This window comes from Mesoplodon densirostris, chromosome 4 (genome assembly GCF_025265405.1).
Source record: "Mesoplodon densirostris isolate mMesDen1 chromosome 4, mMesDen1 primary haplotype, whole genome shotgun sequence".
NCBI classification, from domain to species: Eukaryota; Metazoa; Chordata; class Mammalia; order Artiodactyla; family Ziphiidae; genus Mesoplodon; species Mesoplodon densirostris.
The window spans coordinates 85,725,921-85,742,045 of record NC_082664.1 but is presented as its reverse complement, the minus strand read 5'-3'; the positions used below and the strand labels follow the sequence as shown (position 1 = coordinate 85,742,045).

The 16,125-nt window shown below is 56.2% G+C and overlaps 1 protein-coding gene across 2 annotated transcripts; it reads right to left on the bottom strand.

The window, feature by feature from the left end:
* Positions 1-1,461: 1,461 nt before the first annotated feature.
* PAK6 (p21 (RAC1) activated kinase 6) lies at positions 1,462-12,429 on the bottom strand. 2 transcript variants are annotated; one of them, XM_060098291.1, is made up of 8 exons: positions 12,226-12,429; positions 10,722-11,357; positions 4,619-5,116; positions 4,362-4,495; positions 3,870-3,996; positions 3,644-3,769; positions 3,029-3,163; positions 1,462-1,629 (listed from the first exon to the last, which is right to left on the bottom strand). In XM_060098291.1, the coding sequence occupies exons 1-8, from the start codon at positions 12,427-12,429 to the stop codon at positions 1,462-1,464; spliced, it is 2,028 nt and encodes a 675-aa protein (XP_059954274.1). The 2 variants fall into 2 exon arrangements, with proteins under 2 accessions (XP_059954274.1, XP_059954275.1); XM_060098292.1 differs by lacking the exon at positions 3,029-3,163.
* Positions 12,430-16,125: the final 3,696 nt, after the last annotated feature.

Genomic DNA, 16,125 nt, shown 5'->3' with positions numbered 1-16,125 from the left:
CAGTTTGAAAACAGCCTGGCTCCACTCCCAGGGACAACAGGAAGGCCAGAGGTTTTGAACACTCCGTTTAATTTAAAACAGGCACAAGTGCAAACAATTCACAAAAGGGACAATGCTTTTGTTTTTAAAACTCTGACCCTTAAAAAAAGTCTTTTTTTTTTTTTTTGCCCCAAAGCAGGCCACTAGGGATAGAGGAATCTAAAAATGTTATCTAGATAGGGTCCAGACACCTGGAGTTCTTCCCTGGGATTCCCTATCTCACAACAGCCCTGAAGGTGGAGAGGGGAGGGGGACAAGGAGACAGGTGTCTGAGGAGGCAGCTAGGGGCAGGTGGTTCGCACAAATGGGGTACCCATTCCAGTGACATGATAGAATCGGGAGCTGGTTCACCTCCCCCAGACCAGGATTTTGAAAAGAACAGGTCCCCCAAGCACACAAAAGAAGAGCGGGTCCCCGATGACCTGGTTGTTGAGATGAAGCTCACAGGTAAAACAAGTTTGTTCCCTCACCATTCTGGTCCCTGACTCTCAGATTCCACAGTACAGGAGAAACTCGGAAACCGGCCAGGCCCCCAGATGTGTTCGACTCAATACAGACCTCTTCACTGGTCGGGTAGAACCCCGGGACTTAAGAGGTGGGAAACCGGGCCAAGGAAGCAGGTCACCTTCAGAGCAGAGTTTAGTGGAAGAGAAGATGGAGAAGCCTAACTGAAGACAGTCGTGGGTGACCTTCCTCCACACCACACACACACACACACACACACACGTGTGCGCGCACACGCATCCTGTAAAGTGAGACCACTTTACCACCAGCCGCCTTCTTCCTCTTTCACCCAGAAAGTTCCCCTCCCCCTCACAGCCTCTGAGCAGGCTGCTCACAGTTGGGCTCGGGCTGTGCAGGGAGTGTGTTGTCAGCTCAGGTGGGTCGGGAAGCAGGTGCAGGTGGGACTGTGCCTTCAGGAAGTCAGACACCAGGGAGGAAGATGGAGTCAGGCAATAAACACCTTCCAGACCCCAGGATTTGGAATTGGAGCTGAGAACCGCAAGCATCCTGATGAAGACAGGCAGTCTGCCTCTTGCGTGACCTGGGATGCTCGTGTACTACTACTTTAAAAAAAAAAAAAAACGCAGCAGCCTTTTCTGCTGTGTTGGCCACAGCGGCCAGAAGCACTGGTCTCCATGTTTCATAGAAATATCCCTGTGCAAATAACCAAGGGTCATCCTGCAGAAGGGGTCTCCTCATCCCAAAGGCAACTGGGGACTCTTGGGAGGGAAAGTGACTGAGGGGCAGGTCCGGCCTGGCCCAGTGGGCTGAGGGGCAGGAGGGCAGGGTCGGGGCTTCACATTCAATCTTTGGAGAGAATACTGAGAGAATGAGGCAGGCAGCCAGGCCCTGTTGGCAAGTTGGTGGCCCAGTGTCCCCTGCCTGTGGGCACAGGTGGCAGGCGCACTCAGGCTGGGCTCAGCAGGTGGAGGTCTGCTTGCGGTAGAGCTGGATCAGGGGCACCAGGCACTCGGGCAGCCCCGTCTGCAGCAGGAAGGGGTGGTCCAGGAGCTCCTGGGCCGTGGCTCTCTCCTGGGGGTCTCGCACCAGCATCTGTTCCAGGAAGTCTCGCAGCACTGGGGAGACCTGTGGAGGCAGGGCAGTGAGAGGAAGCCACAGTTTGCAGCCACTTTGGGGTGACCCAATCTGCCTGGCCCCACTGTCATTTGAAAGTCTTAAATTCTCGTTTCTTACTTCCTGTTTCCTCCCAGGCTCAGTACTTTCTGGACTATCAGGTAGGTAAAGAAAGTCAGCATCAGTCCGGGAAAGGTGGCCAGTTCACCTATAGGGGGTGCTGGTGAGCCATGGAATTAGGATACCAGGAGAGTTGGGGAGCTGGGCTCCAAATACAGCCCATGCACCACGCTGCTTCTCAGGGCTCTCAGTGTTCAGGCTCTGTGAAAAGGGGCACGGGATTGGTACCCAGTGATCCAGTCCTGGGTCTATCCCTAACCTCCAGTAAGTTGTACTTTTCTCTAGAGCTCAGCTTTGTCATCTGTAAAATGGGCTAATGATAACATGTGCTTTCCCTGTCTGCTACATAGGGCTTTAGTGAAGATAAAAAAAGAGGTCAGGGAGGAAGGAGTGTTTTGAAAAATAGAAAAGAACAAAGTGGGACCTGAAAAAGGAAGATTCCTTTATTTCTCTAAGCCTTAGAGTCTAAGTCAAGGGCTTACCCTGGTTCAGTTTTAGTCAATATTTTGGGATAAGGCTGAGTCTTAGGCTGTAACGGAAGGCTTCATCCTCTGGGGAATTAGCCAATTAGAAATATCTGCTAGTCTAGGGGGTCAGGAGTGTGGGTTCCAAGGACCAGCTGTCTTAGAAAGTGTTTCCTGTCTCTCCTCGCATCCAGCAGGGCTACAGAACTATTTTGCATTTAGAGACTGAGCTTCAACCCTCTGGGACATTTCTCACTCTGGCCACCAGATGGCAGTGCCATTCTGCAGCCCTGTGCTGAGCTGGCTGCCAGCAGGGCGTGCCCACAGGTAAGGACTGTGGGTTTGGGCGCGCGCGCACACACGCACACACGCGCGCACACACACACACACACAGGTTTTAAGGGAAAAGCTGGCTCAGATGTGGTTAGGATGTACATTGATGGAGGGCAAGCTAATTCTCTGTGATGGACTGGACACTGTGCCTTGGTATGCCTTCCCTGACAGATGGGGTAGAGGCGTTACTGCTCAGTTAACTTCTCTAGATTCTTTCCCAGGGCATCAGGGACTCCCGCCGGCCTTGCTTTCCCTTCTTTCGGGCTCCTGTCAGTTATCTGCAGGTGGAAACTTGTTGGAGTGACCATGGGAGTTTGTGACTAGGCTCCACACCAAGGTGCGGAACTTGTGTGGAGAAAGACGAGCCTCTTCCGGGACCCCGGGACCTCTGGTTTCTGTGGGAGGGAGAGGCTGGGCCTGACAGCCCAGACTCTGATCCTTGAAGCCTCAGGAAGAATGGGGCCCGCAGGGTCACACCCTGTGTACCGACTGACCTTGTGAGAGTTCCTCAGCTTGGGTGGGGGGCTGTCCCGGAGCCTCTTCATGGCTTGCACTGGGGAGTCACTGAAGTAGGGTGGCTCTCCATCTACCATCTCAATCACCATGATGCCCAGAGACCAGATATCCACCTGCAGGAGGAGAATGTCCCTGACTCCACTGGCCAGAGTCTGGCCCCTTGGTAGCAACATGCTGCAGGGGGAGGGGAGCAGCTGGTCCCAGGTTTCCCTGGTGAGTCGGCCTCCTTCCTGGTCACCTTCCCTGTGGTCAGTTACTACCTGCGTGAGTGACCACTGACTGCAGGGACACAGCTGTCAGCCACTCTCTTAGAAAGGCCACCACACATGGGGAAGCCTGGCCATACCCCAACCTGCCCTTGTGCTTGGGGGAGAGCCTTTTGGGGACCAGTTTGTGGCAGCCAAGTCACAGGCCAGAGAAGATCCAACCAAGAGTGGGAAGGGGGCAGTGGACGTTGGCGTAGGGTATTGACTTAGTGGGAACCCGACAAACGGGGCTATTCGGGGTGGGGTCTCTGGAGAAGACCACAAGTAGAAGAGCTGTGTGTTCCCAAGCCTCTTCTGGGAGGACTGGGTGATGGAGGGAGCCGTTACCTCAGTCGCATACAGACACCTGGAGATCACTTCGGGAGCCATCCAGTAGGGGGTTCCCACCAGGGACTTCCTCTTAGGGACATCTTTGCTGATCTGTGCACAGAATCCGAAGTCCGAGAGTTTCACCTGGGGTTGGGGTGAGAGGGAGAAAGGGGAGTGATGGCGAACTAGGGAGGAGGAGCCGTGAAGTGGGGTCGTGGGTGTGCCAGGGTGGGAAGGGCCCTACCCTGCCGTCGAGGGTCAGCAGGATGGAGTCGCTCTTGATGTCCCGGTGGATGACACCCTGGGCGTGCAGGTAAGCCAGGGCCTGCAGCACGGCCTCGCACACGGTGGCGATCTGCTCCTCATTCAGCCTGGACGGGGAAGTCAGGGCCACCAGCGGAAGAGCATGTTAGCTTTGGTGGGGCTGCAGGGCAGACGGGCTGGGCAGAGTAGGTGCCCCTGGTAGGGGCCCCACAGCTCCTGGACGATGTGTGCGGGAGCCCAGTCAGGCCACAGCCCTGGTGGAAACGGGCCTGGGCCTAGGCTGGAGACCTTGTGTCTTCCCCACTGCCCTGAGACCCCTGGGTCTGTTAACCCGAACAGATGGGGGTGGGCAGGGCGGCTCAGGACCACGTGATGGGCACCCCAATCATCCGGGCCTGAGGCTGCCTAATATCCCTGCCAGGGCAGTGGCGGGAGCAGCCAGCGCTGGGTCCCAGCCCTCCCAGCTGCCCACCTGACTTGGGAGATGATGTCCGTGAGGGCCCCGCCCTGCAGGAACTCCATAAGCACCCACAGCTCCTCGCCCACCAGGTAGCTCTTGTACATCTCCACCACGTTGAGGTGCTGGTAGTCCCGCATGATCACCACCTGGGGGCAGGAGGGGACGCCTGAGTGCCGGGCACCCTCCCCACTGCCCCTCCTTGCAGACGTCCAGCCTGCCTCTGCCATCACTGCCCATCCCAAATGCCCCGCCACGCCCTCTCCTCCCACCTCATTGAAGAGCAGCTCCCTGCGCTGCTGCTTCCTGAGGTCCATCATCTTGACGGCCACCTGGCGGCCCGAGTGCTTCTCCCGGGCCAGGCAGACGATGCCCGTGGAGCCCTCGCCGATCTTCATGTAGCTGTCCAGCAGTAGCCGGGGGTCACCCTGGTCCACCACCATCCTGAGTGCAGCCTTGAACTGCTCATGTGTCACAACGCCCGTTTCCTCACCAGCCAGGGCACCCTTGGCCACTGCGGGGTCCTGGGGCAGGTACAGGTTGCTGGTGCTGATCTGGGCGTGCCGGTTGCGGGGGGAGCCTGCCGGGGAAGACCGTCCTGGAGGAGGGCCGGCAGCTGGGGCTGTGCGGAGGGACTTCTGGGGGCTGCTGGTATCCGAGGTGGCCAGAGGGCTGAAGGTCCCCACGGGCTGGTCTGAGGGCAAGGACTGGGCCTTGGCCACCAGGCTTGGGGGGCGGTCTTTCTGCAGTGGTCTGCAAGAGGAGTTGGGCTGCAAGGAGAAAGGAAGAAACAGAAAGGGGTTTGGCTGTGGGAGCATCTGGAGTACCCTTCCCAGAGGCAGGGGGTGGCTGCCGCGACCTCTGGACACTGACAGGGTTGGGCAGAGCCGGGCTAGGTATCAGACTAATGTGGGAGGTGCCACAAGCAAAGATCTTCCAATGGAGCTGAAGCCAAACCATAGTCCTGCTTGAGAGGTCAACCCCCAGTGTTCCCAGGTGAGCAGACACAACAACAGCTCTTTATATCCACACTGTCCTTCCTGCGAAGACAAAGCCGAGTCCCTGGGGTGTCCTGGGCCGGGATTTCTTCCTCGGGTGACTGACAGCCAGACCCCAGGGAGGCCACCAGGAGGCAAGCTGGGTCAGAGGCGTTCACAACCGTGGCTACCCTACCCAAGGGCCCATGCGGGCAGAAGAGGCCCTGGGCCTAGGGGTGGGGGCTGCCGCGAGGCAGCTGTGACCGACTCCCAGGACGGGGCGGGGAAGCCAGGGCACAGGGCTGCCGTCTGAGAGTCCTGCTTGTTCCTGACAACGGGGAGTCTGCGTGTCTGTGCAGTGAGATTAGGTCCCCAGCAGAGGACCACAGAGCCATGTTACCATCTTGGGAGGTCCTCAGGTGTCTCCTGGGCTGGGGATCTGGTGCTAGACAGATCTGGAATCAGGAAGGTAGGTCCAGCCAAACCCAAGCCTTGGGGCCAGGGGTGAGGGGGTTTCCTCAGGGCTCCCCAGAGCAGCTCCTCCACTAGCCACATGGAACTCCTGGCTGATGACCCCCAAGAAGGAAGAGAAGGCAGGGGGCCTTATCTTTCTGGTCTCTGGCAGGGAGGGAGGGAGGGAGGGAGGGAAGGTGGAACTGAGCAGCAGGCTTGGCCCCCAGTGAGTCTTGCTCAGGCCCAGCCCTCCGGGCAGCCCAAGCAGGGAAGGGTCCCATCCCTGGGTTTCCCCAAGGGGCTGGTGAAGTGCAGCAGGACCCTCCCCAGGGACTGTGTATGTTTAAAAGGGCCACCTGGAGAGGGCCATATGCGACCTAACGGGGGACACCTGAGGAGCTCGAGAGAGGCCTTCCTGGAACATCTCAGAGCCCATCTCATAGGCGGTTGTCTAGGTGCCCAGAGGGTGCTGGTCCTCAACCTCAAAACTGAATCAGCTTCCAGGGATTCTACTCAAGCATTCAGCTTGGGCTGGGCTGCTTGAATCTGGGCCTTGGGCGCTACCAGGCTCAGCCAGAGCCTTTTCAACCTCTTCAGCACCCCTTACCCCCTAGACTTCGGGGTCCTCATCCCAGTCCCTGGCCTTGCCTAGGATAGGGCATGTGCACTGTGCCTCTTCTGGCAGAGAGCCATGCTGTGGCGGGCTCTGCCACCCCCAGCCCCGCAGGACCACTGAGCGTGCTCCAGCCTCTGCCAGGCCGTGCCTGGCTCGTGCTCAGCCCTCGAGGTGAAGGAGCCAGGAAAACCTCCCGGGACTGCCGAGACTACTCCATCCCTGCCCGGGAAGCACATCTGTGCAGTAAATGGATTGTCCCCGCCAGCACCAGCACCCAACTTCACCGCCCTTTCCCTACTCTTTCGTGGCGGAGCAGTGGGAACTCCAGACTGGGGGGTCAGGACCTGGGTTCCAGTCCTGCTCCGCTCTGACTTGTGATAAATCTTAGGCCATTACCCCTCTCTGAGCCCCTGTCTCCTCTGTGAAGGCACAGTGATCTGGGGAGCTGGATACAATGCAGATTCCCTGGCCTTGGAAACGGCTTCAGCAGGTCCCTAGAGCAGGGACTCCGCATTTTAACAAGGCCCCTGGCTTTGGATGTGGGAGGAACCTTGGACCACAATTTGAGCAGCTCTGCAATTCCATGGCCCTGGGGAGCCTGTGGGAGGGCTGGGACTCGGGGTGGAGGGAGCACGGCCACCACCAAGGCTGTGAGGCCACAACCAGGGCAGAAGGACCATGAGATGTCACCTGGTAGCAGCCTCCAAGGCTCTGTGAAAAGCCTGCCCGCTGGCCTGCGAGGCAGGGACCTAACACAGAAAATGTGCTCTCTGAGCATCTGTGTGGGGCTGGGCAGAGACTGGGGATCCGAAAAGCTCCTAAAGCTGCTCTTGAGATTGCTCTCACGGCCCTTGACCTCTCTCCACTCTGGATTTCTAAGGAAGACGGTAAAACAGTTTCCCTCTCCTTCTGGCCTCCCGGCCTCCCGCATGAGCTCTCTGCTCTGAGGACGAGTGGACACGGGGAGGGTGGGGACAAGTCAGGGAGAGGGGCTGAGGAGGTGGGTTCGCTTCCCCCTGGCTGTCGAGGCCCCCGTGGAGACCCTGACGCAGGTGCTGGCTGAGCTCAGGGGCCGAGGCTGCAGCAGGTGGATGGAAGCAGCAGACGGGTCTGGGGGGGGGGGGCAGCACTGACGTGGCCTGGGACATGGGACACAGGACACGGGGGTGGTCGGGCCAGGCTTGGTCTTCACCTCAGCATGGCCTGGTCCCAAGTGTCCCTTTGTGGGCCTTGCTGCCTGTCTCCACAAGGAGGGAGATTTTACTTAACGTAACCACAAGAAAGGACCAGATGAAATGTGTTAAACCACTCCAAGAAAGGGAAAGGGGGACAAAAGGTGGAATTAATTGTTAGGGGCTCTGGATTAATTCTGGAGTTACTTGTGTGACTGAGGCCTCTTCTTGGGCAGGAAGTCACTAGAAAGAAGAGTTGTACATGGAGTTACAATGATGCCTCATGTTCCCTTCCCAGGCTAAGAAGACAGGGCCAGGCTCTCCAGCTGTGGGCTCAGGAGGCTGTTCTGTTCTGTTAGTGCCGCCCAGGCAGAGGCCATTTCATAATATTTAAGAAATACTAAAGCCATTTTATTGAGGGCTTACCACTTTGACAAGGGCCTTAAATGCATTATCTCATTTAATTCTCATAGCCCTGTGGACTGTTTTATTAGCCCATGGGTAATATTATTATCTACATTGGTAGATGAGGAAACAGGCTCAGAGAGGTTAAGTAACTTGCCTAGAGTCACTAAGCAGTAAGGGACAAGGCCAGACTTCAGCCCTGGTCAGCTTAACCTCTGATCCCTATGCAGTGGTCCTGTTGGGGATCCCTGGCATGTAACCGAGTACATGGTACACAGTAGGTGCTTAACCAAGGTTTGCTGATTGTTGAGGTCTTTCTGATGTGGCCTTTCTGCCGCTAAGTGGGACCACTTTTAAATCTCCCAAGGTCCTAACTGTCTTACCTCTTTGGCCTCTCTGTCCCCACTTGAGGTCTCCTTTTGCTCTTTAGCCAAAGCGAGTCAGTGCAGGCCAAGCTGCCTGGGGCTGAGTACAAGAGCTCTAGGGTCACAGACCCTCCTGCAGCCATGCCTGGCACGCTGTGGCTATTGGTGGCCTGCCCTCCCAGGGCACTAGTGCATGGACTGCTGCTTTAGGAGTTGCTGTGAGTGTCCAGAGCCAACCTCTGGGATGTGCTGAGTGCGGAGGGCTGGCTGCTGGCTTGGTCTGGGTTCCCAGGGCCCAGGCCTTGGGGGAGGAGGAGGAAACTGAATGCTTCCCAACCATACGGTAATTTGCTGAGAGTAGTGGTTCTCAACTGGGGGTGATTTCTTTTTCCCTCAAGGAACATTTGGCAATGTCTGTAGGGATTTGGGGTTGTCCCATCTGAGGGGTGCTACTAGCATCTAGTGCGTAGAGGCCAGAGATGCTTCTAAATAGCCTTCAACACTCAGAAGAGCCCCTGCAACAAAGGATTATCTGATCCAAACGTCAATAGTACAGGGTTGAGAAGCCCTGGCCCAGAGCGGTTGTGGGGTAGTCTCAGCCCCGCCTTTCAGAGGCCTGGCTTGAGAACATCCATCTAGAAAGGTGTGCCCAGGGGGCCAAGAAGGAAACCACTCCCCGGGATTTGGAACTGTGGTGTTTCTGAGCCCCGGATGAGCACCACCTGCCTCCTCAGCTGCAGGGGAGACCTCGTACAGCCCACAGCAGTGGCCCACAGTAGGTGCTTTGTGGGTGCGCAGGGATAGGGGCGGTTGGCCTGCCCCCTGCTGTGGGGTGCTGGCAGGAGCCCAGGACCATGCATACCAGTTCTGACACCCCCTTTCTCCAAATCCCTGAAACCACCCCCCACCCTAGCAGGACTCTCGAAGTGCACTTCCTGGCAGGGTGCACTGTCCTGCTCCCACCTTAGTTTTCTGGGGAATGTCTCCCCAGGGGTACAGCCTTCCAGAGACCTCTCGGCTCACAGGCACTCATGTTTTCTCACGGGCATATCAAGCCACGTCTCATCTGTTCCTCCCTAAAGCCCCCGCCCCACAGGGGATCCCAGCCTACCGTCCTTTGTCCCAGTGGGGACTGGAGGGCACAAAGCCCAGAACCTTCCCTGGGTGCCTTGGGCTGGCAGTGACTTATATGGGGTTGAGGGTCCAGGACACCCCTCAACCCCCCACCGCCCCTCCACGATTGGGCTGGACACACTGACGCCATCCCGGGAGGGGGGACTCCATTACTCATGCTGCTGTCGGTGGCGGTTTCTTAGGTGAGACTTAACAACCCTTGTGCTGCAGCCTAAGCTCATTTCTGCCTGACCCTCAGGGAGGAGCTAAAAGATGCCTTCATGGAAAAGCCTTCCCTCCCACCTTTGGCTGACTCGTTCGTGACACCAGGGGGTTGTCCCACGCTCTCTGAGTCAGTCTTCTCATCTGCCAAATGGGAAAGGATGTTACTGTCACCACGGACAGGATGTCATAGGGCACGTAAGAAGCAAAAATGTTCTCCTCTGTCTGCTAAAAAATGTCACCATTAGGGCTCCCTTCACTGTTTCCTTTCTTACAAGAAAAATATGTGCATTTGAGGCTGTCACACACCAAAAGTCAGCTCTCCTGTTGCTCCCAGACCCAGGCAAATTCAATCCTCTAGCTTTTCATATGGCACACAGTATGAGAATAAATAATTACAGGAATGTCAAACAAAGCAAGAACTACTAGAAAAAGGGAAGGAAGGAAGGGAGGGAGGGAGGGAGGGAAGAATCCTCACTAGAGAAGGGGTAACATAAGCCTATGGGAGAAGCAGGGCAGAGAGGCTGTGCATGACCTCAGGAGAGCACTGGGACAAGCTGGGGGTCCAGGCAGAAAAAAGATCAGAAAAGGGAGCCAGAGAGACCCTGCCCCGCCTCCCTGCCCGCTAGGGCTGGAGCACCTACCTCTGCTGGGGCCTGGGTGGGGTCGCTGGGTACTGGGGGCAGGGGAGGGTCTGGGCTTGTGGTTAAAGGTTCTGCTTTTTCAGGGGTGCCTGCCTCCCCGTGTGGTCCACCTAGACACACCCCAGAGGGCAGGAATGTCAGCTGAGGCGTACCATAGCCCCTCAGAGGCCCCCGGAAAATGACCTGGCTTGCAACATCTGACTCACACGTGTGGAGCCTTTGGAGCACTAGGGCTCAGCTGGTTCAGGGTAGAATCCTCAGCTGATGATCTGTTTGCCTCATGCTTTCCCCAACCCGACCGTGTAAGTGGGGAAGGCCGGGCAGGGCCTGTGTCCCCAGTGGATGCTGCTGGGCCAGGCTCCCTGCCCTGTCAAGAGTGGCCCCAGCGGGGGCCGTGGCCTGACCTACCTTGCTCTGTGGTGGAGGGCCTGGCTTGCTGCTGCTTGGAGGGGCGGCGGCAGGAGCAGACAGGAACATGCTTCGGAACAACCTGCGCTTCAGGCTGCTCTCCAGGGTCTTAGGGCTGGGGCTGCCCTCCCCGCCCGGCCTGCCTGCAGCCGAGCCCACCAGGCAGGACTGTGGCCGGGCCTCCTCAGAGCCATGCCCGGCAGTCTTGGGCCCCCGCCTGCCCGCAGCCGTGGAGGCTGAGGTGCCGGTTGGGGAGCTCTGTAGGCGGCGCTGCGGGGCACCCTGGAACTCGGTGGGGCCCAGGGACTGTGCCTTGGTGGCCAGCCCACTGGGCAAGACCCGCGGGCTCTGTGGCTCGGGCCATGGCACGTGCCTGCGCCCTGCTGGTGCGGCCCCGTTGCAGCTGAGGTAGAGGCCGTGGGGGTCCCTGCGCTCAGACTGGGGGCTCTGCAAGTACATGTCCGGGTCGGCGGCCCACTGCTCATCCCCTAGCAGCCCCAGGGACTGTGCCCGCCGCCGGCTGGTGGGGCTGCGGCCACGCAGGGTGTTGGAGCTGATGACTGACAACTTCTGGATATCGTTGAGCAGCCCCGAGATGTAGCCGTCCGTGGGCACCGCGCTGCCCCGCACCACTGTCTGCAGGGGAGGGGGAAGAGCGTGGTGAGCCTCCTGTCGTGGCAGGGAGGGGGCGCTGGGCGGGGACCAGGTCAGAGAGCCTCCCCGGGGGGCCTGGGGGAGGAGCACCCAGGGACCTCGCTTGCTGTGTCATCCATCTATTCTTAATTTTTCAGCCCCTTCCCAGGGCCCACAGCGGGCCAGGCCTGTGCTAGCGGACGGATACAGGGAGAAGCCTCATTTTCACGGGCCCACAGTCTAGCAGGGCAGACAGGTGAGTAGCCATGGCGTTCAATCCAGCGTGCCTGATGGTGCGGGCAGCTGAGCTTCGGGAGCTGGAGAGACTGCAGGCCCTGCCTGGGGCCCGCTGCCATTCTCCAGCTCTGTCTGTGTGTGGCCTTCCAGGGGACACGCACCAGTCCAGGGCTCTCCTCCACACGTACTGGCTTTGTGGCCTCCAAACCCTGACAGGGCCCTGACCCCAAGCCCTATCAGGCTCTTGCATCAACCCCTCCTGACCCACACAACTTAATCCCCCGGGTCTGTGAGAGCCCCCAGCCCCACAGGGGCTACATGTCCAAATTTTGCATGGGACATACTTAAAGATTATTTGTTATCTGAAACTCACATTGTATTGGGCATCCTGTATTTTTATTTGCTAAATCTGGCAACCCTACCACCCTGTGGAGAGGGACTCCCCAGGATCCTCCTCCCTGGGTCACCCAGAGAGAGAACGAGAGGCTGATTAGCAGGGAATGAAGACATCCTGGCTAATTGATAGCTGGTAATCAGGTGGTTCTTCAGGTGCCTGTGTGGTCTTGCCAGCAGCCCTCTGTGAAGGGGGATGGTCTGAATCCTCCCCCTCCGCCATCCCTGATGCCCCCCTCACCTTCATGGGCTGGAGTTGCACCCGGGTGATGCGTGAAGGGTCCACCACGGGCTTGGGTCGCCGCAGTGTGTCCAGGATGTTCTGCCATTGTGGGGGGAGGCCCACGAACTTGCCTTCTTTGGGGTCGAAGGAGGTGTGGACGCGGTGCTGGAAATTCTGTGGGGCCGAGATCTCAGGGCGTTTCTTTTTTTTCTTGCGGAACATGGTGCCTGCGTGGGGAGGGTCAGACTGAGTTCCAGGGGGCGCTTCACAGGAGCCTGGACCCGGGAAGGACAGGTGGCCGCAGTGGGTGCTGGGGCCCCAGGCTCCCTCCCCCGCTTCAACCCCCTGCACTGGCCCACGTCTCAGGCCTACTCCCTCAGGGAAATGGCTAGCTCCCTGCAGAGCGGTCCCAGAAGCAGCAAAAGACCCATAAATAAGCCAACACAGACTACAAAGGAGGAAAAGAGGTGTCTGTCTTCTCATCTGCGCCAAGTCCCCTGCTGAGGAGGCAGACCCTGGGGGTGTGTTTTTATAAGATCCAAAGCCCATGACAAATAACATTCCACCGTTGAAGAATTAAAAGGGGGGTGGGGAAGAGGGAGGAAAGCTGGCAAACTCATTTTATGAAGTATGATCTTGATTCTTAAACCAGATAAGAATAGTACAAGGAAGCCCCCGGTGGCGCAGTGGTTAAGAATCTGCCTGCCAATGCAGGGGACACAGGTTCGAGCCCTGGCCTGGGAATATCCCACATGCTGCGGAGCAACCAAGCCCGTGCGCCACAGCTACTGAGCCTGTGCTCTAGAGCCTGCGAGCAACAACTACTGAAGCCCACGCACCTAGAGCCTGTGCTCTGCAACAAGAGAAGCCGCCGCAATGAGAAGCCCGCGCACTGCAACAAAGAGTAGCCCCCGCTTGCCACAACTAGAGAAAGCCCACGTGCAGCAACGAAGACCCAACACAGCCAAAAATAAATAAATTAAATAAATTTTAAAAAAACAGTAAAAGGAAAGGAAAATTTGAACCAACTTCACTTCTGAACATAAATGAAAATCCTAAACAAAATTAGCAAATTGAATCCAACTGTTCGTTAAAGGGTTTTTTTTGTTTGTTTCTTTCTTTCTTTTATATCACAGTCAACTCGGGTTTGTCCCAGGATGGTTCAAAAACAAAAACTGTTAATGTGACATACAACTTCATAAAAAGTCAAGCTGCTGATTCAGAGACATGTTGCCCCATCAGGGACCAAACTAAAAGGGCCTTCATGGTCCCCAGGTGCTCGGCCCTAATTCTGGAAAGGCCCTGAGCTAAGGCACTGCTGGGGTGGGGGGCAGCTATCTTAGGGGAAAAGCTCTCCAGGAAAAGAGAGCCCACCTCCCTCTGGGTCCCCTTCTCTCTGGTCTCAGAACTCTGATTGTACAAAACATCACCTGCAGTCAAACCTCCATCCCTCGCCTTGCTGGTTTGGGTCTGCCTTAGGCCCTATTAAGCTCTAACAACAGCTCTGAGTGACACCGGCATGCAGATCTGAGAGAGGGAGACTGGAGACCCAGGAGGCAAAGTGACTCTTCCAAAGTGCTGCTCTGGCCTCACCTTCAGGGAGCCCTGGGCAGGGACCACATGGAAGACAGGGTTGGGGGTACCCACTAGAATGCTATTGTATTTGAAGTGGCTCAGAATAGCTCAGTGCATTTGTGTGGGGCGATGGGTGCTAAGGACACTCGGGCTCTTGTGTCAGCTGGAAAAGTCACTTCTAGGTTTGTTTCAACAAGACATGTTTGTTCCTTGAATTGAATGCTTGGATCATTCATCGATCTACAGAACTGGATAGATCTGTGCCGTGGCATCCTCTTTTTTTTCCTGCTCCAGAGAGAGAATTTTCCTGGTCACATTCACAGGTTTGGAGCAGGTCACAGATCTGGGAGGCAGCTGGTGCCACTCGGGAAGGCAGGGGGCTCAAACAGCCAAGTCTCTCCACTAGGCATTCACCAAGCATGAATCAATTTGAATCCATGTCATACCTCTTGGAATGGCAGCCACCTTTTGGGACCTTGAGGTTCAGGAAATCTACCGAACATTCCCACCAGGCAAAGCCACATGTGCAGGAGCCCCAAGGACCAAGGACTTGGGAATGAAATATAACTGTTTGAGTTACAGGTGAGTTGCAGGGAGTCTTCCACTAATTTGGGGAGACTTTGAGCGAGCTACCTAATGATTTGAGCCTCAGTGTTCTTCATCTATAGAATGGGGTTAATAAAAAATAATGCACAGAGTTTAGGGAGTGTTAAGTGAGTGAATTCCCAGGAAAAAGGGGCTGTTTCTCTTGCTATGTTACCTCTCCGTGCATCCTGTCTCTCAGCTCAGGTCCCTGCAGACATCAGAACGTGAGCAGATCCAAGTCTGGGAGTGACGCCCAACTCCTGTCCTCTCGGAGTCACCTGGCAGGGGTCATGCCTGATTTCTCTTTCTGGGGCCCTCGTCACCTCTCCACGACACAGACTCTTCATGGCTTGGTAAAGCTTGACCTCCTCCCTGTAGTCTTTGGCTACAGAAGAGTCTCAGTTCTGCAGTTCTGTCCTGACAGACCCTCTATCTCTGGATTAGCTCAGCTGATGGTTTCACTCTCCTCCCCACTCTGTAAACCCTTCTGGAGGTGTAGGGACACAGCCTAGAGTTGCAAAAGAGGTGGCTAATACTTCCCTTTCCCCCCACCAGAACATCCCTGGCCCCAGCTCCCCAGCCGCACCCAAAGGCCCAGCGTTTGCTGCAGGAATGCACGGGGAAAGCATCTTTTTTGTTTTTGGTTTTTTTTGGTTTTTTGTTTTTGGCTGCACCGCAGCATACGGGATCTTAGTTCCCCGACCAGGGATCAGTGGAACCCTCGCCCCCTGCAGTGGAAGCATGGAATCTTAACCATTGGGCTGCCAGGGAAGTTCCTGGAAAGCATCTTTAGCAAATGGTCTACATGACTCTGGGATGCCCCTCCTGAGTCCACCCAGCAATTCCAGAATAAGTTCTTCCCACAGGCAGCAGGAAGGGCCTGGGGAGAAAGAAGGACAGTGCAGAGTCCTAGGATCCAGGGGTTACAGGGGAGGTGGGGAGCTGACAGAAGCAATGAACTGAGCTCAGGCTTTGGGGGAGGGGGAGTAGAGATTTAGAAATCAGAGCCAGCCACTTAGCTAGTGGGAAATCCACACCTAAAGGGAGGCTGCCAGGACTTGCCCAAAACCATGGTGAGGCCAACACTGCCTGGGACAATATGACTGTGTACATAGAAAAATCTACATACAAACTTTTGGGATTAAATGTGAATTTTAGAAGTCCCCAATTCAAGGTCAATATAAAAAAAATTGTATTTTTGCATACCAGCAACAAACAAATAGAAAATGAAATTTAAAAACAGATTCTGTGGTACAATGGGAAATAGACGTTTGGTCATTGTACACCCCACACCCTGCCCCCTATTCCTGGCACAGAGCTCTTAAACCTCTTGGAATCCCCAGAGGGACAAGAATGTTGGAACTTCCAGCCTCCCCATTCCCACCTCTGGGGTGGGAAGAGGGGCTGGAGATTGAGTTAATCACCAATAACCAATGATTTAATCAATTGTGCCTACTTAATGAAACCTCCATAAAAACTCCTCAGAGATAGGATTCAGGGCTGGTGCACGCCTCAAGGTCCTGAGAGGGTGACGCGTCTGGGGAGGGCATGGAAGCTCTGCACCCTTCCCCCATACCCTGCCCTATGCATTATGCATCTCTTCCATTTGGCTGTTCCTAAGTTGCATCTTAATGAACTGGTAATAGTAAAGTGCCTTCCTGAATTCCACCAGCCATCCTAGCAAATTATCAAATGTGAGGAGGGGGTCGTGGGAACCTCAATTATTAGCCAGCTGGTCAGAGGTACAGGGACCTGGGC